The 27,347-nt window shown below is 47.3% G+C and overlaps 1 protein-coding gene across 1 annotated transcript in view; it reads right to left on the reverse strand.

Annotated features, from left to right (window-relative positions):
* The window catches only part of CTSF (cathepsin F), a 291,086-nt gene that overhangs the window by 58,452 nt on the left and 205,287 nt on the right, over nt 1–27,347 (reverse strand). The window contains exon 9 of the mRNA XM_069207833.1: nt 4,458–4,538. Within this exon, the coding sequence (XP_069063934.1) occupies nt 4,458–4,538 (81 nt within the window). The remainder of the gene's footprint in view (nt 1–4,457; nt 4,539–27,347) is intronic.

Consider the following 27,347-nt stretch of genomic DNA (forward strand, 5'->3'; position numbering starts at 1 on the left):
CCCTTCTCTAGAGTCTGTGAGTTGCTTCTTGTTCATGGCCTAGGAGGCTCCGAACATGCTCATTCCACTCACGGGTGATGGTTGCAAGAACAGACATTGATGCAGCATGGATGGAGACAATTTGAAGTCTTCAGTGCTAAGAGAAGTCGAACCAATGGTGTCTGAGGTTCTCCCCTTCAGATCAGTGGCCAAGGCATGATGGAGTCAATGGAAAGTGAGTAGCACTGAAGGTCCTGGTTGGAAGTGTACTACAGCTGGTGCCCCACAGCTTATCTAAGAATGGTCAGGTAGCTTCTTAGGGCTAGAACTCTCAATTACGGTGGAGTTTCTGGTAGTGCAGTGGTGTATGGGTGCCATGCCCTAGAGAGGAGGCAGCATGGACCAACAGATCAGGAGACAGAAAGCCATCACTTAATTATAGCAGACCATATTCAGAACTGTAACTTGTGTAATTGACAATCCTGAATAATGGTGGGTAAACAGCAAAGGAAGCGGGAACAGGAATTCTTTTAAATATACCTGTCGGAAAAAGGGAAGGGCCCAGAAGAAGAAGGCAGAGACTTAGTCATAGGGATTCTGGAACAAGGTCAGAGGGATATGATGGCAATCCTGCACATTATTTTGAAGAAAGCTGTGAAAGCAGAAAGAGAATTGCAACTGCAGAATTCCACTTGGAAAGGATTAAGACCAAAACACTGAAGATGGACATTTTCTGTAGGTGCTTTGGATGGTAAAGTGAGACAGTTGAAAAGTTGGACTGATGGGTGGTGGAAGCTTCTCAAGAACATAAGGAGTTTCAGGGTTCTGGTGTGAAAGTCTTGCAGTTTGGAGACTAGAATGGAGGCAAAGGACAAATGGACAAGAAAGGCAAACATCGATGGAGTAAAAGTCATTCCTAGGGGGAAGTTACAGATCAAATTTTTCGCTATTCAGGAGGTTGGGCCCAAAAAGAGGTCTGATCAGGTGTCTTATTCAGGTGCAAATTAGTATTAATCAGACTGTACTGTGTGCATTGTTCGGTAATTTTAAAACAATAAAAACAGTTGGATAAACAGAAAGGCAAACATCTAAGTAGTAAGCTAAATAACTAAAAGAAGCAATGACATATTTTTCTTGGACCATCTACCACTTTCAGGTGAGAAGGGAATACACTTAAGAGTCTCAGGCCCTTTCAGGGATCCATAAGGTGAGGCCACTATAGCAATGAAGAGGGACCCCAAGTTTAGAGACCATGAACTCTGAAAGGTGAAATCGCTGAATGGTGGGCCTTCAAATGAACGGCAAGTCAATGCTCTTCTTCCCGAACCACAGTGTCCAGAGCCAAGTTGGGGAGCGAGCCTTGCAGACCATTTGAGAAGACTTGGGGCCTGATTAAGATCTCAGCGGATGGGTTACTCCGTCAGGCCCTGGTGAAACTGGGAGTGGCAGCTTTTATCTGGCATACCCTGCTTAAGGTGTGGAATGGGGAGGAGTTTCTATACATTTTCTGATGGTGAAGTAGTGTAAAACCTTCTGGAGAGCCTGGACTGACTACAGCCTAGAGGGACTACAGCATGCCTAGCCACACTGTCTTGCAGGGAATACGTGCACATGATCTGGGCAATTATGTCAACTGAGTCTCAACTGGTAAAGGAATGTGGCTTGATTAGAAGCATGAATAGAATCCCTCCCCTTTTGTGCTGAACACCTGGTGAAGCTAAGTGGATTGTGAAGTCAAGCTTTACTATAGGAATTATGGGTTCAGTTGTAGAGGTTGCTGGGAGTGCTTGGTGTCTGGGTAATCTTAGTTTGTGAGCAATTTTGAATAATAGCTATAAATCATGTCTTTGGCCCTCATGGTGTGTGGCATTGGACACCCATGGTATAAAATGTACCTATTAAAAATACCATAAATGATCTGTACCTTGAATACAAATAATGCCCATTACATGATATGGGAAGGCAAAGTCAGACATTAGGCGATGGCTTGTGAATTTGTTGGAGACAAACTATTACCCTGAAAAATGTGCCTGTAAAAAGAAATGATTTTGTGGCAGGAGTCTACAGTTCGTCATTATCTGTGTAAGTGAATGTGTCTAGCAAAGATCCTTCAGAGGAAATATGAGTTTCAGACATGATCCAAACTAATGAGCAAGCTTCAGCATGTTTGGGAGGAGAGCAGTGTGTGACATTCATAAAATGTTATAGTGTGTACAGGAAAGGGTGAAAGGAAAGAGTCATGAAGCATGTAAAGACTTTTATCTAGCCATTCGAGGGTGCAGGTGAAGAGAGGCTGGTTCCTCATTGAAATTTAAGCAGAAAGACTGGGGTAAAGCTAATGAGGGATACCTTAGTGAATGTCTGCCTAAGTGCAGGGAATGATCTTGGTGACTAAGGGGGTCATTCTGACCCTGGCGGTCTTGGACCGCTAGGGTCAAGAATGACGGAAGCACCACCAACAGGCTGGCGGTGCTTCAAATGCCATTCAGACCGCGGCGGTAAAGCCGCGGTCGCCTTGCCGGGGCCGGCGGTTTTCCGACGTTTTTTCCCCGGCTGGGAGAATCCGCCAGGGCAGCGCTGCAAGCAGCGCTGCCCAGGGGATTCTGACCCCGGTACCGCTAGCCTGTTTCTGGCGGTTTTCACCTCCAGGAAGAGGCTGGCGGTAAGGGGTGTCCTGGGGCCCCTGGGGGCCCCTGCACTGCCCATGCCAATGGCATGGGCAGTGCAGAAGGCCCCCTAACAGGGCCCCGGCCAGCTTTTCACTGTCTGCCTAGCAGACAGTGAAAAGCGCGACGGGTGCAACTGCACCCGTCGCACGGCCACAACACCGCCGGCTCCATTCGGAGCCAGCTCCTGTGTTGCGGCCCTCCTTCGCGCTGGGCCGGCGGGCGCTAACTTGGTTAGCGCCCGCCGGCCCAGCGGGAATGTCAGAATGGGGGCCGCGGAATTTTGCCCGCATGGCGGCCAAATGGCGGTTTCCGCCTGGCGGGCAGCGGTAGCCGCCCGCCAAGGTTGGAATGACCCCCTAAGTATTATATGAAGTTGAGAGTGACGTGCAGGGAGTAGTTCTGGTTATTGTGGAGCTGTGTATGACTCTCAGAGGAGTGAATCTTTTGCAACTGGTTCCATGGATTTTTGTTTTAAATGGGTGGAGGATCCTTTGCCCATGCCCTTTTCTGCTAAGACAGCTGTGTGTTTTTGGGGATTTGCCACTGCAAACTGTGGGATATAACATATGTAATATTTCTCATTTCAAGATACAGTTTGCAAAAGTAAGGTATATTGAACATCAAGACCCTGTGTGTACGTTCTTTGTGAATGACTTGATGAAGTGGATTAGTTGACTAGTTAAGGCCAGCATCCCATTGGCATGGTTAGAGAGATAGATGAGTATGGGGCCATTGGTCTCCTGAAAGAGTCCAAGGACCAATATTACTCCCTATGTGGTTAGAACGAGCAGTAAACTGTGATGTGGTCTGATGATGTTTTGAGGAAAGTGTGCGGCCAACAAGATTAAACCATATTTTAGTATAACAATGCATGGGAGTTGGTGATGTGAAACTAGATGTTATTTCTCTTGTAAATGTAAAAATCCAAGATCTGTTTTCAAAAGTTTGCCTCTGTACATGGAGCCCAAGACAGTGGAGAGTGGAGACGGTGGGAAGAAACTGTGTTTTCCTAAAGGATGGCATTGGATATAGACTGACCCTATCCCAACTCCCTGCTAACCGCATACAGTGACACCATTGAATGGTGTGATTAGTGTGAGATGAAATGCACTTCTGATACAGTTGGGAGGTAGTAGTTGAAACAGGGTAGGGGATAATGAAAAAGGTGCACATTTCTAAGACTGTGATTCTTGGTAACTGAAGCAACTGCACTCTTTCAGGGCTCCAGAGACCAATCTGAAAAGGCCCATTATTCGGTGCTTGCAAATCACCAGATGACTAACTTCGCTCTCAGGAAAATATTGCAAGAGTTCCAAGGATGACAATCAGAAAGACTTGCAACGTGTTTGGTAGGTTTAATATCTGACTGGCAGACTGAGTTGTAGGAAGACAAGGTCGAATGAAAGCCCCTAACCCCTATTCAAGGGTGAGTGGATAACGGATGACACAACATTCAAAACAGGAATGGCGCTAAATGATAAACATGTTTAGTAACGTATGTTATCAACTCAGCAACCACCAAGAAACATCCCAAGTTTTGAGAAAAAGACAACGTGGGACTCAAACACAGTTCTTTATGGATTTGCTTGTCCATTACCACCTTCCATTTTCCCTTCTCCTGGTCTTGTATGGTGGGATCTTTAAACTCTCTAAAGGAACGGTAGTAGCTTCATTTTTGTTGTTAAATAATCATTATAGCACAAGGGATCCCTACAACTTTTACTTTAACTCTGCAACAATGCCATACTTGTAACAGTCTTCAAAAAGCTAACAAACTGTCACTGTTTCTCAGTGTCAACCGCAACTTACCTAATTTCTCAATGGCTTCGTAGGCATTGGAAGGGAGGCCACCACCGCAGGCTTTGTCCACATCATCACAGTCTACCAGTTCTGTAAAGAAGGGCCAGGTAGAAATGGTCAATAAACAAGACCTCACTGATTTTCGTCTCTCTTATGCACCCAACCTTATATAAGGGAGTTGTGATGCAAGACAAAATATATTAGAAAAAAATAATGTAGAATGTAAGTAACAATAATGGTAAACTGACAGTCAACTTTTAACATTACAGGTTATTAATGCATAAGAAACAAAAGAAACAAGGTGCTTGGTGTAGGCAAGCAACACCAGTTTTGGAAAATCAAAGATAGAGATAACATCAGTTATCAAGAACAGCACACATTCAAAAGGTGCACAATCAAATATAAATATATTGCCAGAGATACCCTCAAAGTGAGATCATCCAAAAATCTACATATTAGAAATCTATCACCAGTCCAGACATGCTATAAAAAGTCAGACAAGAGAAAAGTTAAAAACTTTAAAAATCAATCATCCAATTATCAACAATTGAAGATGGGTAAACACATTGGGGTTGTGTGCCTCTTTTATTAATGAAGAGCTAAAAACTCAGTCCCCACCCACCTGCAAAGAGTCTAAGCTAATCAGGCAAAAGACACTAAGGGGGTCATTCCGACCCCGGCGGGCGGCGGGAGCCGCCTACCTGGCGGGAACCGCCGAATGACCGCACCGCGGTCAAAAGACCGCGGCGGCCATTCTGGCTTTCCCGCTGGGCCGGCGGGCGACTGCCTGAAGGCCGCCCGCCGGCCCAGCGGGAAACCCCCTGCAACAATGAAGCCGGCTCCGAATGGAGCCGGCGGAGTTGTAGGGGTGCGACGGGTGCAGTGGCACCCGTCGCGATTTTCAGTGTCTGCAAAGCAGACACTGAAAATCTTTATGGGGCCCTGTTAGGGGGGCCCTGCACTGCCCATGCCAGTGGCATGGGCAGTGCAGGGGCCCCCAGGGGCCCCACGACACTCATTCCCGCCATCCTGTTCCTGGCGGTAAAAACCGCCAGGAACAGGATGGCAGGAAGGGGGTCGGAATCCCCATGGCAGTGCTGCAAGCAGCGCCGCCATGGAGGATTCCCTGGGCCAGGGGTAAACCGGCTCAGAATGGCCCAGGAAGCACCGCCAGCCTGTTGGCGGTGCTTCCGCGGTCCCCGGCCCTGGCGGTCATGGACCGCCAGGGTCGGAATGACCCCCTAAATATAAAACTGAACCACAAAGGCTGTAAAAGAGTATTCACATGTCTTTGTATTTTTCTATTCCAGGTTCTATCGCTGGCACATTGAACCTATTGGGGAGGGGTAAGAATACAGTGGTCCAAGGTTTTCAGCAACTACCTTTGGTGGTACTTTAGCAAATCAAACTGCTTATGCTGTTGGTATTTAAAATATTACAAGCTTTTCTAGTACGCCGTCTGGCCAATGATTTCACAAATATGTAAAGGAGCATTGCAGCTCACCTTTACATTAGTCGTTTTAGACAACATCAACACAAACACTTTTCCACAATTTAATAAAACAATGTGATATGTGGTTTAGAAAGGACAACAAGAGGACGAAAGAGTGGAGACAATATACTTCAAAAGGTCATCAGCAGACTGTACCTAAACCTCCAATTTGCTATAAGGCAATACACAAATGGGATCTTGCCATAGAATGCTGGTCAGAATTCGACCAAACGATTGGGGGGGCGTGATCAACGAACACTATCCCAGCATCATACAACAATGGCCTTTGCACAGAGCTGGTGGGGTGCAAATTTTGCACTCATAATTACCATTACCATGCAGTAAAACCCAACCAGTACTGTGAAGCTATGAGTTAACCCCCAAAGAATGGGAATAACTGCAGAGAAGGTGGGATATCCCGTTCCATGTAGTTTAATTGTAATTGTATTGTAATAGTATTTATATAACGCTTACTACCCCTGACGAGGCGTCAAAGTGCTTTTCGGCGAGCGGCACGCTACTCCGGAACCCAACAAGAATTAGTGATGAATTAGTATCAGGAAATATGAGTCCAGTTTTATTATGAGTTAATTTGAGCCACGGATATGAGAGTTTGTTAGTTAGATTGACTGGAGTAATGGAGGGGTGGAGGAGGAAAGAATTCAGAAGTGTTAATTGGGAGTATATGGTAATAGGATTTAAGCTTGGGATGAGTAAAGGGGGATGGAGGAGGGAAGAGTCTGTAGAAGGGGTTAGGGAGAGTATAGTAGCAGTGTGAGATAAATGAGGGTGAATTTAGTAGGGTTGTTTGGGAGGTCATGGTAGTAAAGTGAGGTTTGGTGAGTTACATGTGGAAGCGGAAGGAAGAGTTTAGGCAGATTTATTTAAGAGATGAAAGTAGTAGAATGGATTTGGGATGAGTCATAGTGGGAATTGACGATAGATTGAGACATGACATATGATGGGTAGATAAGTGTGATATAAGATGAGAGCAGGGATTCATAGATATCTAGTATAACAACCCACCCAGGAGCCATGCAATGACCCACGAACATGCCAAGCATAGAACAACATACACGCATACATACATATATATATATATATACACACACACACCCATACATACACACATGAATACACACACATATGCACACGTATATGTACATACAATACATATTTAGTACCATGGGTAAATATACTTCGTTAACCAGGTTTAAAGAGTGTGTGTGTATTTTATTGTTATGACATAGTAGCGATACATATTTTCTAAAGAACCATACATAACTAGAAATAAACATATAATCAGAAAAAATATTTATCAACATAGGCATATGCAGTCCATAGTTGTTTGAAAATGGTGGTTATGAAGGAAAGAGCCAACTCTTGAGTAGTTTTCTGAAGACAAGAAAGCTACCGATCTGTGGCTCTTACAGTTGGGGGTAATGAATTCCATAGTTTGGCTGCTTGAACGGAGAAGGATGTACCACCTATAGTCTTTTTCTTGTATGGTGGTATTCTAAGGTGGGTGCCAATCTTGAGCGGAGGTTTCTTTGTTGGATGTATTTGGTTATTTTGTTTCTGATAAAAAACGGTCCTGTTCCATGCATAGTTTTGTGGGTGATACAAAGCAGCTTGAAAGTGCATCTTCTGGCAATGGGTAACCAGTGTAGTGCTCTCAAGGCAGGGGAGATGTGGGCTTGCTGCTTTACATGTAATAGTAGCCTGGCTGCGGAGTTCTAAATACGTTCTAGTTTTTTCAGAATAGATAGAGATGCTCCATGGTAGAGGCCATTTGCATAATCCAGTTTGGAAAGTACAAGCGAGATAGTAGCTTGCACCTTGTGTGGAAATCCGAGGTGGGGGAAGATGCGTCGTAGAGTCTTCAAGTTGATGAAGCTTGTTCATGCTAATTTGTCCACTTGGACATTCATAGTTAACTTGGAGTCCATGGTGATTCCTAGGTTTTTAACTTCCTTGGATAATTGAGGAGGTGGTCCGAGATCGTCAGGCCAGACGCAGAGGGTCATAACTTTTCCAGTCACCACATATGAGTATTTCTGTTTTGAAGGTATTTAGGGCCAGATGTAGGAAACTCCCAAATTGCGACTTGCAATTTGCGAGTCCCTGTGACTCGCAAATTGCAAGTCACAATTTGGGATGCAGAAAGGTGCCTCAGACACCTTCTGCGAGTCGCTATGGGGTCGCAAAGACCCACCTCATTAATATTAATGAGGTGGGTCGCATTTGCGACCCCTTAGCGACTCAGGGCACTCACGGGGATGGAGGCCTGCTGAGAACAGCAGACCTCCATGTCCGTGACTGCTTTTAAATAAAGCAGTTTTTTTTTTTCAAAGTGCAACCCGTTTTCCTTAAAGGAAAACGAGCTGCACTTTGAAAATAAACCGAAACCTTTTGTTTCGGTATTTTTCAGGGCAGGTAGTGGTCCATTGGACCACTGCCTGCTCTGAAAAATTATTTTTCGGTCCAGTCACAAAGGGGAAGGGGTCCCATGGGGACCCCTTCCCGTTTGCGAGTGGGTTACCATCCACTTCAAGTGGATGGTAACTGCGAGTCCATTTGCGACCGCTTACGCGGTCACAAATGGAATTGCATACCACTGCGACTCGCAAATAGGAAGGGAACACCCCATCCTATTTGCGACTCAGAAATGCATTTTGCGAGTCGGTTCCTACTCGCAAAATGCATTTCTACATAACAAACACGCATTTGCGACTCGCAAACGGCGATTTTCGCCGTTTGCGAGTCGCAAAGTGTTTGCTACATCTGGCCCTTAGTTTGAGATGGCTCCAGGTCATCCACTGATCAACGGCTCTGAGGCAACTGAAGATTTCTGAGTGTTCAATGTTTTTGGGGCATTCTAATTTAAGTAGTATGTGTGTGTCATCTGCATAGTTGTAACATGTGAGATGAAAATCACTGATCAGTTCTGGTAATGATATCATGTAGATGTTGAAAAGCAAAGGTGAGATGATTGATCCTTGGGGGACCCCTACTTTTGTGAGGTATGGTTTGGATGAGAAGGGGGGTGATTAGATGATATTAGATCTTTTTTGAAGATAGGAAGTAATCCAGTCGAGAGCAATCCCTTGTATGCTGGCTTCGTGGAGTCTTTGAATTAGGGTGTCATGGTCAACCGTATCAGGTAGCCAAGAGGTCCAAGAAAAGTAGTGGAGCAACTCCATTGCAGTCGACTGTGTTTTTAAGATCATCCCAGATTGCTATGAGTGCCGATTCGGTGCTTCTTCCTGGGCAGAATCCAGTTTGGAAGTCTGAAAGTATAGAATTGTTTTCAATTAATTGTGACATCTGGGCGAATGCTGCTCTTTCTATCAGTTTGCCCAGGAAAGGTCCATTTGTGATTGGTCTGTAGTTGTTGGGGTCCTGCGGGTCTAGGTTTGTTTTCTTTAATAACGGTTGTGTGTATGCCTTTTTCAGGTCTACAGGAAAGGTTCCTGTAGTTAAAGAGTTGTTTATGATTCTTCTTACAGGTGTGGCAGCAGAAGTAGATAAAAGAATGTTCTTGAAGATTTGTGGTGGACAAGGGTCAGAAGGGCAACCGGAAGGCCTGGCCTGCTTGCTTTGACCAAATCCATAAATTTACCTTGGGATATTTGTTGGAAGGACTGTAGAGGCTAGGTGGGTTTATTTTTAGAGGGTATTTTAGGAAAGGGGTTGGTGCTGATGGTTTTCTTCTGTTTTAAACAGAAGTCCAATGTGTCTGCCTTGGCTGTGTAATGAGTTGCCAATTTGTTTGTGAAATCTTGAGTAGTGGGATGACTTCCTTCTATGCATGTAGGTTTTTGAAATTCATTGAGAATTTTATAAAATTCCTTGGTTGTAGATATAGCATTTTGAATTCTGTCTGAGTAGTACCTTTTTTTAGCTTTTTTGATTGATGATTTGTATATTCTGTTAGGTTTGTGTAGCTGCAGTTTGTCTTGATGGTTGTTTGTTTTGAGTCAAGCCCGCTGCAACTTTCTGATTTGTTGCTTTATCTTTTTAAGTTCTGTGTTTCTCCAAGGTGTTGGTTTTCTTTTGTCGTGTTTAGTTTTTCTGAGTGGCATTTGGATATCAAAAGCTTCCTGTAGCCACTCATAAAGTTTTGGAACAGAATTAATTGTATCTAGATCTGTGTTGGCTGTTAGTTGTGTTTCTAAGTCATCAAAATTTAGTTTGCTGCATGGTCGATAGGTACATGTATGTAAGTAGTTGTGGGGTGTGTTGATTTGTGGAGTTTTAGGTCGGAAAGTTATCAAATGGTGGTCTGACCATGTGATTGGCATGATGCTAGGAATGGTAACTAGTTCAGGCTTATCAAAAATGACATCTAGGATGTGTCCAGCGATGTGTGTGGGATTGTGTACAATCTGATGTAGATATAGATTGTGAAGGCACACGTAAAAGCAATCAATATTCACCCTCACATTATAAAGTATCCCGGAGGAAGGGCTTTGTGTAACAGTAGGGCCATGTCATCTCCCAACCAAGATTCTGTTATGAATAGTAAGTCAGGTTGTGTGTCTGTGAGCAGGTCGTAGATGTGGTGCTTGTTTTTCAAGAGTGATCAAGCATTTATGAGCTGGCTGTTTAGAAAAGGTGTGTTAGTGGTAGTGTTGTTTTGTTTAGGAGAAGGTAAGTAGTATAATATGAGCTTGAAGCAGGACTGTTGTTAGTTGTTATAACTGTGTGAGCCTCACAATAGTCTTGCTTTTCAATATAGTGTCCCTCTTCCAGAAGGTTAAGGAGGCATTTTTTGGGGTCTGTGTGTATGGGTGGTGGACTTGGTGGCTGAGAGAGACATGAAGAGTGTACTGTTTTTTGTAGGGTAGTCTTATTATGTACTAGACAAGGGGATGCGAGGTTGTTAAGAATGGCATGTTGTTTATTTTGTTGACGTCTTTTAGTGTGGATGGAGTATGGGTTAGGGGTGGTGGAGGAGCATGTGGATCATGATGTAAGGCTCTAAATTGTACAATGGAGGAGAGGTGAGTGAATGAAAGTTGCTGGGTTGGGGTGCTTGTGGTAGGTGTTTGTGAAGAGTGAGAAAGTAGGGGTAAAGATAGGACGGGGCTTGTATTCTTTGTGTAGTCCTGAGGGTGGGAGTGGGTGCAACGATAAGTATAATGAAAGTTTGTGTTGATTTGTTGTGCTGATGTGGGTGGTCTGTATTATTTTTGTGGAATAGTGAGACGGGATATTGATGTAGTTATTTTTGGTGAAGGATTTGTATGTGAGTTAGTGCTGATGAGTGGAATTAGAGTGTTAGAAGGGGTGTTGATGTGTTTTGGAGATAAATGTAAGAGGTGTGTAAGAGGGGATGGATGTGTGCCAGGGGGGATAGTGTTAGTTGTGATGCATGGAAGAGGTAATATGTGTGGTGGAGTGAAGTGTGGGGATTGTATGGTTGTGTGTAATTAGTGAAGAGAGGGAAAGGGTGTTTGTAGATGGTGTGTTAGAAGGCTGGGTTTGGGCATTGTTATGATGAAAGGTGGTCTGTGTGGAGCAAACAGAGGATAGTGTTGTTGGTTAGTATGAACAGGGAGTGTGTATCTGGAAGGCTGAGAGAAATGTATAGTGTGGCTTTGTGGTGTGTGGGTGATGGTAGGTTGTGTTAGTGGGAGTGGACAGAGTAGTCTTTGTTGTGAGAATGCAGCTGTTTGACTGTTGTAGTTGTGGAGGATATGTGTATATGGGGGTCATTACAACATTTGCGGTATAAGGCCCTTACCGCCGTGCAGAAGACCGCCAAAACACCGCCGCGACCGTGGTAGACCGCCACAGCTACTATGACACACATCACGGAATCTGCCGAAATTCAGACACCCACACAATACCGCCACACCAAAGGTCAGCGAGAAACTTGCGGAAACACATCCTCCACCTCCACGCCAACAGAAACACGCCCATGCCATTATGACCCACGAATCCACGCAGCGGTCTTTCAACCGCGGTATTTCATTGGCGGTACACACCGCCGCGCTCAAAATACACACACATCTATCTACAAAACACCGCCACATTGGACATTTTGAAATACACACACCTGACACACATATACACACCACTCCCACACACCCAATACTATATAAAACACACACCCACATCACACACAAACCCCTACGACCAAAAATTCAGAGAGAAGGCCAGAGAGACAGCACAGAACAGACAACCCCATCACACAGAGGCACACAACACCATCATCCACGCAACATCCAAGCACAAAACACCACATACCACTACACTCACCACACTCATCAACACATACACCACCCCACAGGAACCCGAAGGAACGTCACCACACCAGAGGGTCCAGACAATACCACTCCACCCCCAGAAGTGTCCCACAGTGACGACAGCAGCTCTGCCCTACTGGAACTTGATGACCAGCCCGGACCATCGTGGGCCTCAGGACAGTCGGTTCCCCTTGCCCAGCCACAGCCCAACACCGAGCTTACACCCTCTGGTAACAACAGCACCCACCCAGCGGGCCCAAACCTCCCTACCCAGGACAGGTCAATCAGCGGTGTGTCCACCACTACAGGGCACCCAGGCTAACCCAACACCCCAACAACAACAGGGACCTGGGGGCAGTGGTAGTGGGCACACGGTCCAGGGGACGGAGGCACAGGAACACAGGGGAACTGGGAGGGCTGCTGTGCGACAGAGGGAGGACAGGCCAAGGGAGCCAACTCTCCACGAGGCCCTCTCCTCCATAATGGGAGCATACCACCACTCCCAGGAGACGATGGCCACGGTCCTGGACAAGTTGCAGGAGACCCTGCGTCTGCAGGAGGAACAATATTTGGGGTTCAGGGAGGAGCTCAGGACCATCGGCGCTGCCCTGGGCACCATCGTAGGGGTGCTGACGGACATTCAAAAGACCTTGAGGGACACCGTGGTACTCCAAGGGGCCCCTGACACTAGCCAGGATGACGAACTGCCCACCACCTCCGCCGGCGCTAGTGGACAGGACGCCCCACCACAGGACCAACACACCAGCACCCCATCCCCTGCAGACGGACAACCACCACGCAAGCGGGCCCTGAGATCCAGGAACAGGATTGAGCAAGATGGCAAGACCCCAGCCAGGAAATGAGACCACCATGATTGTCCCCCCACTGTCCCACTTTGTTACCCTGTCCAAATCGGAACTGACCTAGCTCCACTTCCAATGCCCAGATGTGCAATGTACCTGTAAGACTAATAGACTGGACTCTGCCATGGACATTCCTCCACCATCACCCATCACCAGTTTACAACCCCCCATCATTTTATTAGCACTTAAATAAACACCCTTGAAACACTAAAAACAAATGGAGTCAGTCTATGATTTGTAAATCTGTATTATCAATTACAGTTGCATAATGGGTTACCCATTGGAAGGCTAATATACCTATGTCACACATCACAAGCCCTTCAAGGATGCAAACAGTTGACACGTAGGTTACCACATTTGTGAAACTGAAATGGAAGGGGACAACTCAGTTAACAAATAGTGAGTGAAATGGAGCTACAGGATAGAGGTAGATGTGTGAAAGTTAATGTAATGGTAAAAATGAAAATGGAAATATTGCTGTATGACTGACTCCCTGTTGTCGTTTTCTTCTTCCTCAGCTTCATCCTCATCACTGTCCACAGGCTCCGCAGCTGCTACAACACCATCATCTGGATCATCCTCCTCCAGAAAAGGCACCTGGCGTCGCAATGCCAAGTTATGGAGCAGGCGATGATGATGTCGCACACCTTCTTCGGTGAGTAGAATAGGGACCCACCTGTCATATGGAGGCACCGGAACCTGGCCTTAAGGAGGATGAAGGTGCATTCGATCACCCTCCTAGTCCGCCCATGGGCCTCATTGTAGCGTTCCTCTGCCCTGGTCCTGGGATTCCTCACTGGGGTCAATAGCCAGGAAAGGTTGGGGTAACCAGAGTCCCCCAATAGCCATACACGGTGCCTCTGGAGTTCACCCATCATATCAGGGATGCTGCTATTCCGCAGGATGTAGGCGTCATGCACTGAGCCAGGGAACATACCATTTACCTGCGAGATGTACTGGTCTGCCAAACAGACTATCTGGACATTCATGGAATGATAACTCTTCCTGTTCCTGTACACCTGTTTAGTCCTGCGGGGGGAACCAGAGCTACATGGGTCCCATCAATGGCACCTATGACTTTGGGGATATGTCCAAGGGCATAGAAGTCACCTTTCACTGTAGGCAAATCCTCCACCTGAGGGAATATGATGTATCTCCTTACGTGTTTCAGCAGGGCAGACAACACTCTGGACAACACGTTGGAAAACATAGGCTGGGACATCCCTGATGCCAGTTGTTGCAAGGAAATGGAGCACTGACAGCACCTGCACGTCAGGGGGATTCCAGTCGGATGGCGGATTGGTGACATCAGGTCTGGCTCCAACTGGGTACATAGTTCCTGGATTGTAGCACGGTCAAACCGGTAGGTCACGATTAAATGTCTCTCTTCCATTGTCAACAGGTCCACCAGCGGTCGGCACACCGGAGGATTCCGCCATCTTCTCATATGTCCCAGCTGACGGTGCCTACGAAGGACAACAGCAAAGAACCAGTCACTATTCCTCCAGGTATGTACCCACAGTTACACACAAGACTACAGCAGACACAAAACCCTTCCTGTATGTGTGTTGAGTGTAGGCCTCAGTATGTGTGACGCAGTTGAAAATGAATCCATGTGGGCCCCTGAGATGGCAGCTGCCTGACCTCTAAACTGGGACAATGGGATTGTGGGGTAACAGCGCTGGCGTTGCACACCGTCGCGGTAGGCGGTCGTAGACCGCGGCGCAATGCTGCATTGGTTAACTTTGGACCCTAAGGGTCCCAGGAGCCAATGAACAGGTGTGCCGGCGGTGATAATGCGCCCGCCGCGGACGTCACCGCCGCGGACGTCACCACCATTTTCTATCTGTTCAATCACTAGATACCTGACCTCCGACAGGAGCGGACCTACACTGCTAGTGCTGCTGTGACCTCGGTCTGGAAGCGACGATGGCTGCTGCATCTGGGGAAAGGGCCCCTGCCTTCACTGCACAAGAGTTGGAGAAACTTGTGGATGGGGTCCTCCCCCAGTACATGCTACTCTACGGTCCTCCAGACCAACAGGTTAGTACACAGGGAGCACGTTGTAGGGGCTAGGCCTGGGTGGACAGGGCTGGGTGGAAGAGGGAAGGGGGCAGAAGTCATACTACAGTAAAGCATGGGAATAAATGGGCCACATGGTCAGAGTAGGGAGGGGGCCACTCACATTGATGGTGCAGTTGGTAATGACTGTTCCTCTTTCCTTGTGCATGTCATGTAGGTCAGCGCCCACCAGAAGAGGGACATTTGGCGTGCCATCGCCAAAGAGGTCCGGTCCCTGGGGGCCCACCAGAGACGGGGCACCCACTGCCGTAAGAGATGGGAGGAGATTCGCTGCTGCAGCAAGAGGACGGCGGAGGCTCAGCTGTGGATGGCTTCCCAACGTGGGAGGGGTGCCCGTCGTACCATGACCCCCCTGATGTTCCAGATCCTGGCGGTGGCCTATCCGGAGTTGGATGGGCGCTTAAGGACATCACAGCAGACACAAGGGGGTGAGTACAACTTAATTCTGCGGACTTTGTGTGCAATGGAGGTGTCTGGGTGGGGGAGGTGGGCTGTGGGTGTCCGTAGGCCAGGGCGAGTTAGTTAGGCAAGGCCCCTCCGTAATGTAGGCCATGTGGCACTCTACCCCACCTCAGTAAATTAGCAAGTTGAGGTATAATTGCTCCTGTGGCATCTATGTGCGCAGATTTCCAACAATGCCATGTAGGCCATATCCCAGAAATTGCATGTGCGGAGGGCAGGAGCGCGGCGTTGTGCATGGGGCTGCTGCGTCTGTCTTGTCCGCCAACGGTAGCAGTATGCCATGCACTAAAACTCTCTTTCTTCTGTCTCCCCCCTTTTCCTGCTCTCCTTGTCCTTTTGTACATCAGCATCAACAGGCGGAGGTACAGTGGCACCGGAGCACGAGGGAGCTGCATCCCACATGGCCATGGAGGGCCACACCACAGACTCTGAATACACCAGTGGGACGGAGGGCGAGGGGAGCTTCACGTCGGCCACCGGATTACCAACCAGCGACAAAGACTCGTCCGCCGATGTGAGCACCCCTGTGGTGGTGGCACCATCTGTGCGCACCACTTCTACAGGTACAGCCGCCACCCCCCCCTACCAGCACCGCCCTCCCAGCAGCCCCTCAGCGTTCGCCCCGTGCCCGCTCACCAAGGAGGGTGGGCATCACCTTCGCCCCAGGCACCTCAGGCCCTGCCCCAGTCACCCCTGCTGCCCTCAGTGAGGAGGCCATTGACTTCCTCAGGTCACTCACTGTTGGGCAGTCGACCATTGTGAATGCCATCCAGGGTGTAGAACGAGAGTTGCAACACAGTAATGCATTCCTGGAGGGCATTCATTCTGGTCAGGCTGTCCTTCAGCGAACCCTGCAATCTCTGGCCTCAGCACTGATGGCAGCAATTGTCCCTGTGTCCAGCCTCCCCCCTCCAACTTCCTCCACCCAGACCCAATCCCCTGTACCCCAGCCCATCCCAAGCACACCTACAGACCAGCATGCACACAAGTCAACACACAAAAGTAGGTCAGCAAACATAGGCATCACACATCCCACAGGCACTCACACAAGCATCACACCCATACAGACACAGCAACATCCACTGTCTCCACTGTGTCCCCCTCCTCCTCTTCTCCCTCCTCCCTCCCAGTCTCGTCTACACACACACCTGCATGCACCACATCTACAGCCACTAGGACTCGCACCAGGACACCCAGCACCACACGCCGCTCACCTGCACTCACCACCCCCACTACCATTTACACGTCCCCTGTGTCCTCTCCCAGTGTGTCTGTGACGCCCCCTCCCAAAGTACCCAAACGCCAGCAATCACTCACCCAACATCCATCCACCTCACGACAGCCTCCAGTACCTGCACCTGCACCCAAAACAGCTAAAGTGACACCTCCTACAACCACCTCCTCTTCCTCCACTCCCAGACCCCCTCCAGCTACCCATCCCAGTGTTCGTCAGAAACTGTCCCTCTGTCAAATTGACCTTTTTGCCCCCCCCACCCCAATTCATCAGTCCCGTCGTAGCACCTCAGCCAAAAAGCCACCAGTACCAGTGGTGCGTGTTCCAGGTTTTTGGAGTGCATCGTCCACCAGGGCAGGCAGTAGGACCCGGAGCCAAGGCACTGGCAGCCCACCCCCGTAAAGGCTCCGAAATTGGAGAGTGGACGACGGGACCGTGTCAAGACTCCTGGTGGGACAACAAGTCAGCTGTAACTCCAAAAAAGGTGGGGAAGGTCCAGAGGAAGTCTGCCCAGCCTGTTGTGAGTGTCACGGCAGAGAAGTGCGCCATCATTTCCGGCGGTCCAGACACAACCGCCAGCACCGTCGTCACTGGTCCAGAGCCCACCGCCAGAGTCAGTGCCCAGGAGGGCCCAAGTATCGTAACGGGTACAGAGCCCACCGCCAGAGTCAGTGCCAAGGAGGGCCCAAGTATCATAACGGGTACAGAGCCCACCGCCAGAGTCAGTGCCCAGGAGGGCCCAAGTATCGTCACAGGTACAGAGCCCACCGCCAGAGTCAGTGCCCAGGAGGGCCCAAGTATCGTCACGGGTACAGAGCCCACCGCCAGAGTCAGTGCCCAGGAGGGCCCAAGTATCGTCACTGGTCCTGAGACCACCGCACAAGACATAGCACAGGAGGGCCCAAGTATCGTCACTGGTCCTGAGACCACCGCACAAGACACAGCCCAGGAGGGCCCAAGTATTGTCACTGGTCCTGAGACCACCGCACAAGACACAGCCCAGGAGGGCCCAAGTGTCGTCACTGGTCCTGAGACCACCGCACAAGACACAGCCCAGGCGGGGCCAGGATGCCACAGCCCTGCTGGGCAATGATGGAACGTCATGCCAGACACCAATGTCCAGTGTGGAGTTTGTCATGCCACACACCACTGTCCAGTGTGGAGTTCGTCATGCCACACACCAATGTCCAGTGTGGAGATCGTCATGCCATACACCAATGTCCAGTATGGAGTTCGTCATGCCACACACCAATGTCCAGTGTGGAGTTCGTCATGCCACACACCAATGTCCAGTATGGAGTTCGTCATGCCACACACCAATGTCCAGTATGGAGATCGTCATGCCACACACCAATGTCCAGTGTGGAGTTCGTCATGCCACACACCAATGTCCGTATCTGAACCGCCATGTCAAAGCACCGCTGAACAGTCCAGAACCGCCATGGCAAAGCACTGCTGAACAGGGCAAAGACCGCCATGGAAAAGCACCACTGAACAGGGCAAAGACCGCCATGGCAAAGCACCGCTGAACAGTCCTGAACCACCATGGCAAAGCACCGCTGAACAGGGCAAGGACCGCCATGGCAAAGCACCGCTGAACAGGGCAAAGACCGCCATGGCAAAGCACCGCTGAACAGTCCTGAACCGCCATGGCAAAGCACCGCTGAACAGGGCAAAGACCGCCATGGCAAAGCACCGCTGAACAGTCCAGAACCGCCATGGCAAAGCACCGCTGAACAGGGCAAAGACCGCCATGGCAAAGCACCGATGAACAGTCCTGAACCGCCATGGCAAAGCACCGCTGAACAGGGCAAAGACCGCCATGGCAAAGCACCGCTGAACAGTCCAGAACCGCCATGGCAAAGCACCGCTGAACAGGGCAAAGACCGCCATGGCAAAGCACCGCTGAAAAGGGCAAAGACCGCCATGACAAAGCACTGCTGAACAGGGCAAAGAGCGCCATGGCAAAGCACCACTGAACAGGGCAAAGACCGCCATGGCAAAGCACCGCTGAACAGGGCAAAGACCGCCATGGCAAAGCACCGCTGAACAGTCCTGAACCGCCATGCCAAAGTACCGCTGAACAGGGCAATGCACCGGGTAGGAATGAATGGCCCACCACATCAGGCATCCTTATCCCATGTGCAGCTGGGACAGTGACAGGACACTACCTTTCATGGGGAGACTCATCCAGTCTGGGTACCAGTCAACCCCCAGTACCAGTATGGACCTGCATCGACTTGAGAGACTGTGGCTTTGCACTCCCTAGGATGGCACAGTGGGCAACCCACCCACTGTAGAGACTTGAGAGACTGTGGCTTTGCACTCCCCAGGATGGCACAGTGGGCAACCCAGCCACTGTAGAGACTTGAGAGACTGTGGCTTTGCACTCCCCAGGATGGCACAGTGGGCAACCCACCCACTGTAGAGACTTGAGAGACTGGGGCTTTGCACTCCCCAGGATTGTACAGTGGGCAACCCACCCACTGTAGAGACTTGAGAGACTGTGGCTTTGCACTCCCCAGGATTGTACAGTGGGCAACCCACCCACTGTAGAGACTTGAGAGACTGTGGCTTTGCACTCCCCAGGATGGTATAGTGGGCAACCCAGCCACTGTAGAGACTTGAGAGACTGTGGCTTTGCACTCCCCAGGATACATCAATGGGCATGGAGCCCCATCGTGGATCTGGCTTTGCATTCATGTGGCTGAGGTGCCCCCCCTTCACTTCCCCCTGAGGTGCCTGTAGTGTTTCTATCTGATGCCCGGGCAGTGTTCTCTCGGATTTTGGTCAGGTATCTATTGTGGGACTCGCCCATGCATTTTTGAACTGTTTGTGCACGGACATTGTTGTGTACATATCTGCAATACTTATCTGATTATTTATGTAAATAAGAGTGATTTTGGAATTCATATATTTGTATATTTTTGTATGACATGTATATTGGCACATTATAATGTTTGACCGAAATTCGCTTTGTCTTTGCATTCTTCCGGGGGGATAGTGGGTTGTTAATGTGATATTTTTGACTGCATTGGTGTGTATGTTGTACTATGCGAGGGTGGGGGTGTTTGGTGGGTGTCCCCCTAACTTTTGCCTCCCCCCTACCCCGTGTCGTAGATGCAGTACTCACTGGTATGTTCTGTGCCTACGTCGCTGTTGGTCGTGAAGGAGCAGAAAGACAAGGGCAGGTAGTATTTGGAGTTCCGGCTCCATGGAGTCATCGTTCCTCGTGGGATGTGTAGAAGGTGAGCGTTTTCCCATTGCAAAAGCTGTTTCCGCTGTGTTTTTATCCACGGTGAATCCGCCCCAGAAAAGGTGGCGGATTGGCCTGTTGTGATACTGTGGGCGGTACATTGTCTCCCACCTGTCTGTTGGCGGTAACCGCCGCGCTGCTTGTCTGTACCACCGTGGCGGGCGGTGTGTTAAAGTGGCTGTCTTTGTTGGCGGTTTCCGCCAGGGTCATTTTTTGTCCGTCTGACTGTTTGCGGCATTACCGCATCTTTAACACCGTCCGCCAGGGTTGTAATGACCCCCTATGTGTTGTATAATGGGTATTGTGCTGGGTGATGGGACATTGCAATCTGTTTGTGGTCAGTTTGTGATGCATGAGTTGGATGTCTTTGCAGATAATGTGTTTGCATGTTGACTGATGTGTAGGGACTGTAATCATTCCTGGTCATTTGAGAAATGGGCAGCATTTCTCGCCCTAGTTGCTACCAGTCCCGAACCAGCCCAAAAAGGCAACTGCCCTTGTCCTCTACACCCTTTGCCTCGACGCCCAGGCTGAGACGCCCTAAGTTCTAGGCCTAAATAGCCCTACCGGCCAATAGGAACCTGGTCCTAACCCTAACCAATAAGATTTGTAACCCTGATTCTAACAACTAATGGGAGACCCAGCCCTAATCACCATTCATACCCCTAATCCTGACCACCAATCCCAGCCCCAGAACCAGTAGCCAATCAGATTCCCAGTCCTATCCACAAATCACAGCCCTAGAACCAACAATCAATCAGCATCTCAGCACTATCCACCAATCACAGCCCTAGAACCAACAACCAATCAGATTCTCAGCCCTATCCACCAACCACAGGCCCTGCCTTGGAACCATCAACCAATGGAAATACCAGCCCCCAACAACCTATCAAAACAACATATGCAACAACCAATAGGAACTTATATAAGGAGCAAGTTAACTGAAGGCCAGTCCCTGTGGCCAGGGAGGAGGCAGCTGCTGTTCTATCCAGAATCTCCTTGGATGTAGATAGGCTGAGTCCACACTTCAAGCTGGCAGAGTCTACTTTCCAGGTAAGGGACAGATTGCTTAAAAACAAACACTGGATACTGCATGTCGCGCACTCTGATATGTGGCTTTTTTAAGGCAAAAAACAGGGGAGCAGACAGTTTCTAAACACAATTTAAATCACAGAAACAGATTAAACAGTCTCCTAAAACACACTCTGCAAGATGTATGTAGCCTTTTTACTTAGAAAAGGGGGGGGCTATGAAGTCATGTGCCACAAACTAGAAAGGTAATTCACACAGTCACAGCAAAATAAAAAAATAAAAACACCACTTTAAAAGGTCAAGCTGCCTGAAACACAGAGAGTCCACAGTAAAACAGGCACAGGTAGTTGAAAAAAAAACACTTTTGAACAAATTATACTATTTACCCATAAAAGTCTGGGGGCTTCTTACCAAGATCTTTTAGCAATCCTTAAACACTGGGCTGGCTGTATTAGGACACAGGGAAGATGCTGAGGCTCACAAAATGGAGGTGGCTATCTTGTAATGCTCACATTTACCTCCTGTTCTCAGTAGGTTGTGTGAGAGCTGAGAGTTTCTTGATAAAGTGTTTAGTCTTTACGTAATTAAATTTACAGATTAATGTGTGGATTAATTTAATGATCAAATCGTGTTTACGAGAATTGTGACTAACTGAATGACCACCATCTTATGTAAAGCCTATATTTTGTCTGTGCGAACTTAAACTGATGAAATTATTTTGTTCTTACAGGAGAGTGTCTTTCTTAACTAAAACAAATGGTAGAATTAAGTAGAATTAAATGTGTATTTAGTGGCCCCTGCTGGACTGAAGCTAAAGCAGATGCAAGGTCTCGGTACAATGCAAGCTGTATAAAATGTTTCTAGTGTGTTCCGTAGTTTGACTGACTTCATTGTTTGAACATATGTTTCTAACTTGTATGCCTTTCCTCAAGGGCAAAGAAATGGTGTGGCAACATATTTTCTAATCGTCTAATGACTTTGTATTCCGGTGGAGTCAAAACAAAGGATCCACAGATGAGGCTGAAGAAGAGGAAGTACAGGATACTAATGTATTAGTTAAGAGTTCGTCAGTGGAATAACCACAAATAAAAGAGCTTGGAGTAAACTAATTGTATAATTTTGATATCTGTTAATGTTCTGATTAGTCATAACTTTCTCACCTCATACTTTATCCAATCAATTTCGTTTAACAGGTTTAATTTAATGTTTAATCTCCGTTGTTTGGGATTCATTCTACTTTGGGATTTTCATGTATCCTGAGACCTAGAGATTATGGGCTACATGTACCAAAGTTTGATTTTGCGACTCGCAATTTGCGAGTCGCAAAACTTTATGTTGCACAGTGTCAGTGACACTATTTGTGATTCGAAAGGGGGTCGCAAATGCCCACCTCATGAATATTCATGAGGTAGGTCGCAATTTGGGACCCCCTTGGGAATGGCCGCCCTCACAGGGATGGTGGCCTGCTGGAGACAGCAGACCACTGTGTCTGTGACTGCTTTTAAATAAAGCAGTTTTCTTTTTCTCAATGCAGCCCGTTTTCCTTAAAGGAAAACGAAATGCATTTCAAAATTTTTTCAGAGTTGGCAGTGGTCCCTGAAAAAATGTTTTTACTGACATTCACAAAGGGGAAGGGAAAAGTGAAAAGGGACGCGCATGGATTGGTGGACAATTGTGTCCGCCAGAAGGTATTCCGGCATATATTGTAATTGAGGAGAAAGGAACCGGAGCATGTCTTTGGGTAAAACATTGGATTAAGGTCATGAAAAAGGAAATTTGTCTAGCTTTTCCTGAAAATGGTACATTTAATTTGAGAATTTTGGAGAATTTGAGGCAAAAGATGTATGGTCTGAGACATCCACCAAGACCAGCTCAGTTTGAAGCCTTAGCCATCTTGAGAGAATGAGAAGGGCAGAAAAGTCACTAGCGGAGGCTAGATGGGACAGTGAGCAGAGACGGTGGAGACTCAATACCTTACAAGGTGTTAGATTGTTTCCAGTAATGTCAAAAGACAATGAAAAAGAGACAAATAAGGTTTCAAAGAATTCTAAAGAGAGATCTTCAGAAGTCGAAGAGCAGACATCAATATGGCCTAAGAGGGTTTTGTTTAATCATGATGAATCAGACGATGATGAGTTTATTACACAGATTTTGAGAAATCGGCCACCACCGTATGTGGCTCAAGAAAGTTCTAGTACAAGTGGCATAAATTTTACTGCGCCGATACCAGCTGTAGTGTCACAGAGTTCAGTTCAGAGTGATCATAACACAACTGAGAGTTCTGTACAGGTTAATCCTAACGTGAACCAGAGTTGAGGACAGAGTTCAAGGAACTCAGGACAGACTAGTCCTTTAGGGCAAATACCGATGAACAGTAGTTTTAATCAGTCAACAGACAATAGACAGCTAACAGGGATTAATGTTCCTGAGATTTATCTAGATGTCCCGATTGTGAAAACAACTACTAATTTAGTGTTATCTTCAGATCAGAATCCACTGGAGCTGAGACTGATTCAGAAAGAGCCTACTCCGATATTATTACCACAGATGCCGAATATGGGAATAATGCAGTCTCAGAATGTAGAAACCAGAAGCCCAGATGCGATTTCAGTACCAATTACGTTTGGTCCACCTATGCCTTTATACGTCCAGGGCAACGGGGTGTAGTGAATCAAGGAGTTCATAGTCAGACTGGAAACATTGGGTTAATGTCATCTATAGGACAGACCCTAAATAAGTCAAGATCTTTAATAGATTTGACTCCTGTTAGAAATTCTGCAATAACTGGATCATGTAGTGGCCAGGAGAGGCCAGATTATTAACTCCCCAGTGTGTGAGTCCAATGCAGCAGCATTTACCAAGTGCACAGCCTGATAATGTTTTATTAAAGGGTCTGACTGCACAGGAAATAACAAAATGGTTAGAAGATTTGAGTGTTTCAAAAGTCCCAGAGAATCAGAATAAGGGAAATGAAGTTTTAAACAAAACAAGATTATCAATGGAAGCAGGTGAACTCCTTGAAGGGACAATGGGAGTAAATAGACTTGAATCATACACTAAGGCTCAGTTTAGATATTTGTGTTGATTAATTACAGAGGGAGCAGCTGAAGTGCATCAGCAATTACAGGAATTAGCAGACAAATACGAAATAGATCTTACGAAAACAAAGAACCTGTATAGATTCAATTTTGAGACTGAGGATTTTGAACACATGAAGTATTCAGGGATGAAAACACAACTTAAAGAGTTACTTGAAAGAGTGCAAATCTGGATACCATTGGAAAAATGGGAAGGTAGATGAATCAAGAAAAGAAAAAGACAGAGGAAAGGTTCAGATACTCCTCTTGTAGATATAACTCAGACAAGAGAACCAGTAAAACATTTGCCAATGAGAGAGACTCCAAGAGGGAATTTTGTACATGTACCTTGGAGCAGGAGTGATATTTTGGGGGTTATTCTAACTTTGGAGGAGTGGTAATCCGTCCCAAAAGTGACGGTAAAGTGACGGATATACCACCAGCCGTATTACGAGTTCCATAGGATATAATGGACTCGTAATACGGCTGGTGGTAAATCCGTCACTTTTCCGTCACTTTTGGGACGGATTAACACCTCCTCCAAAGTTAGAATAACCCCCTTTGTCTTTTACAAATGATTACCCCAGGTTGAGAGAGAAACCAGTGGAATGGTGTCAGCAGACAGATAGGTTTGTGAAACTTGCGAGATGCCTGTGGGAGGACTTGAATACTTCCTTTGAGATTGTTGTTCCAGGAGATTTGTGGACTGAGTGCAAAAGGAGTGTAGATTGGCCTACAAATGAACTGCAAAGAGATCAGAAAACAGGTGCACTATCTAATGAAGTAATGAAATATTACTATAAGGACATTGAGTTCCTGAAGACGAGAATTTAGCTGAAAAACATTGATTGCCAATGTATGGACAGAACAGCTCAGGAAGGGAAAGAATCGATTCATGCATACTATGAAAGGATGTTAAAAGCATTTAACCTTAATAGCGCGGGCGTCAGCCACTGGCCAACGCCCATACTACCTCCCTGGTGTGGGACATGACCAGTGGCCAAAACCAGGGAGGGGGTAAAAAATCTTCTGATGCGTTGCATCAGAGGATTTTTTTGTATTAAAAAAAACACAGGGAGACACAGAAGATCTTCTGTGTCTCCCCCCGCAACCCCATCCGCCCCTTCATGACATTAGCGCGTCGTGAGGCGCCCTGATGTCACTGTTTGTTTTCTCCTCTAGAGGAGGAAGTGGCCTTGCGGCCGCTTCCTGCTCCAATGAGGAAAACAAGCCCAAACAGCCTACCAGACGTTTGGGAAGGTCTTGTTTGAAAGGGAAGATTCTCCTCTTGCAAACAAGGCCTTCCTGAACCGGGCTCGTGGTTCTCGATTGCAGAGCAGCTGGATTTTGCTTGGGGCGGGGTCAGCCCCCTCAAAAAACGAGCCAGCCCCCCCTGGATGCATATTTTTTTCTCAAAGGTAGGTTAACCTCTGGGTGGGGGTGCAATCATGCCCGATCACGCGCCCCCGCCCCCCCCCCCCCCGGGTGTAAACATTTTCTTTTAAATGTTGCCCCTGTGGGGGTTGTTAATGCATTTAGCCTCATTAGTGCAGGCGTCGGCCAGTGACCGACGCCAACACTACCTCCCTGGTGCGGGGCACGACCAGTGGCTGACACCAGGGAGGGGGTTAAAAAATCCTCTGATGCGTTGCATCTGAGGATTTAAAAAATAAAATAAAATACCCCCAGGAGACACAGAAGATCTTCCGTGTCTCCACCAAACCCCCCGCCCACCCTTTTGTGACGTCAGTGCCCCCCTCAGAAAATTTAAACAGCTGTATGGTTTCCCTGGGGGACACTATGGCCCCCAAGGAAACCATACAGCTGGTAAAAAAAAAAAAATATATATATATATATATATATATATAGATCTATGTATAGATATACCTATGTAGATATAACTATATATAGAAGTATCTCTCTATATAGATGGATATATCTATATATATAGATATGTATATATATATATAGATGTGTCTATAGATGGATCTATATATCTATCTGTAGCAATCGCTTTTGTCAAGGTGTGTGGTTTCCCTGGGGGCTGCTTCCAGCCCACAGGACCCAAGAAAACCACACCCACATATAAAAGTGATGCACATACTTCAACTGACGCGTTTCAACTGTAGCTTTTATGCAGCAATAAAAAAGTCAAGTAACTCTTTTGATTATGTTTCTGCTAGAAAAGGATCTGACTTTTGTCTAGTGGCAGTTTTGATGCCATAAAGTAGTGCAGAAGGTTTATATGCCTACTGAAACGATCAAAACTGTATCATATGTGAATAGCTGAGTGGATTAGTAAAGCCAGCCATTACTTGCGCTATACTACAAATGAAATGTATGTGTGAGGGGGACTATGAAGAGATGAAATGCACTTTTGCTGGGTGGTAGTGAGGGAAGGTAATGGGAGTGGGAGAACCAATAATGATTGTTGGACTGGGTGCTAGAGGCGCTAAAGACTGTGACGATTGGTATGTGACAAGGTGATGTAATAGTGTGCCTTTTTTGTTTTTTTGAGTGTCTTGAGAGAACATGCTGATTGAGGGAAGAAGCGAAGGTAAGGTGACCTATACTGTAGCAGGTATCACACACACACCACAATTTTGTGACTATCTACATAGGCTAGTGTTTTAGAGCAACAGCTTAGCCAGTAACAGAGATCGCATCTCGTTGGATGACTGCTGCTCAAGCCCTTATTTGGGTTACGGAGGACAGCTCTGACGTCGGATCAGAGACTGAGACAACAGATACTGAGACAGCATCGGAAGGACAGGGCAATGGCGCAGACTCTGGGAGTGATTTTTCAGTTGGAGGAGTCCATTCGATAATTCCTCTTCCAGTGATTATGAAAGAGGTGATGAGGACAGTTCTGCTGTCCCTTCGCAAGCCAAGTCTGTGCAGCGGGATAATAGCGGGTTAGCCCAACCTAGAGAGCAGGTGCATGCGGCGGCAAGCACAGAGAGAGTGCTCTCTTGGGAGCTCCCCAATTTAGTTGAGCCCCAAATTCCAACACCCAAATCGTATTATGGAGACATCAAAATTATCTATCACAAAACAACCTGGTTTTGTAAGGCAGGCACCTGCGCTTTTGGTCCTGGGCTCGGCAGCCATATAGGGAAACCTACCAAACCCAGACATTTCTGGAAA

Source organism: Pleurodeles waltl, chromosome 9 (genome assembly GCF_031143425.1).
Source record: "Pleurodeles waltl isolate 20211129_DDA chromosome 9, aPleWal1.hap1.20221129, whole genome shotgun sequence".
Taxonomy (NCBI): Eukaryota; Metazoa; Chordata; class Amphibia; order Caudata; family Salamandridae; genus Pleurodeles; species Pleurodeles waltl.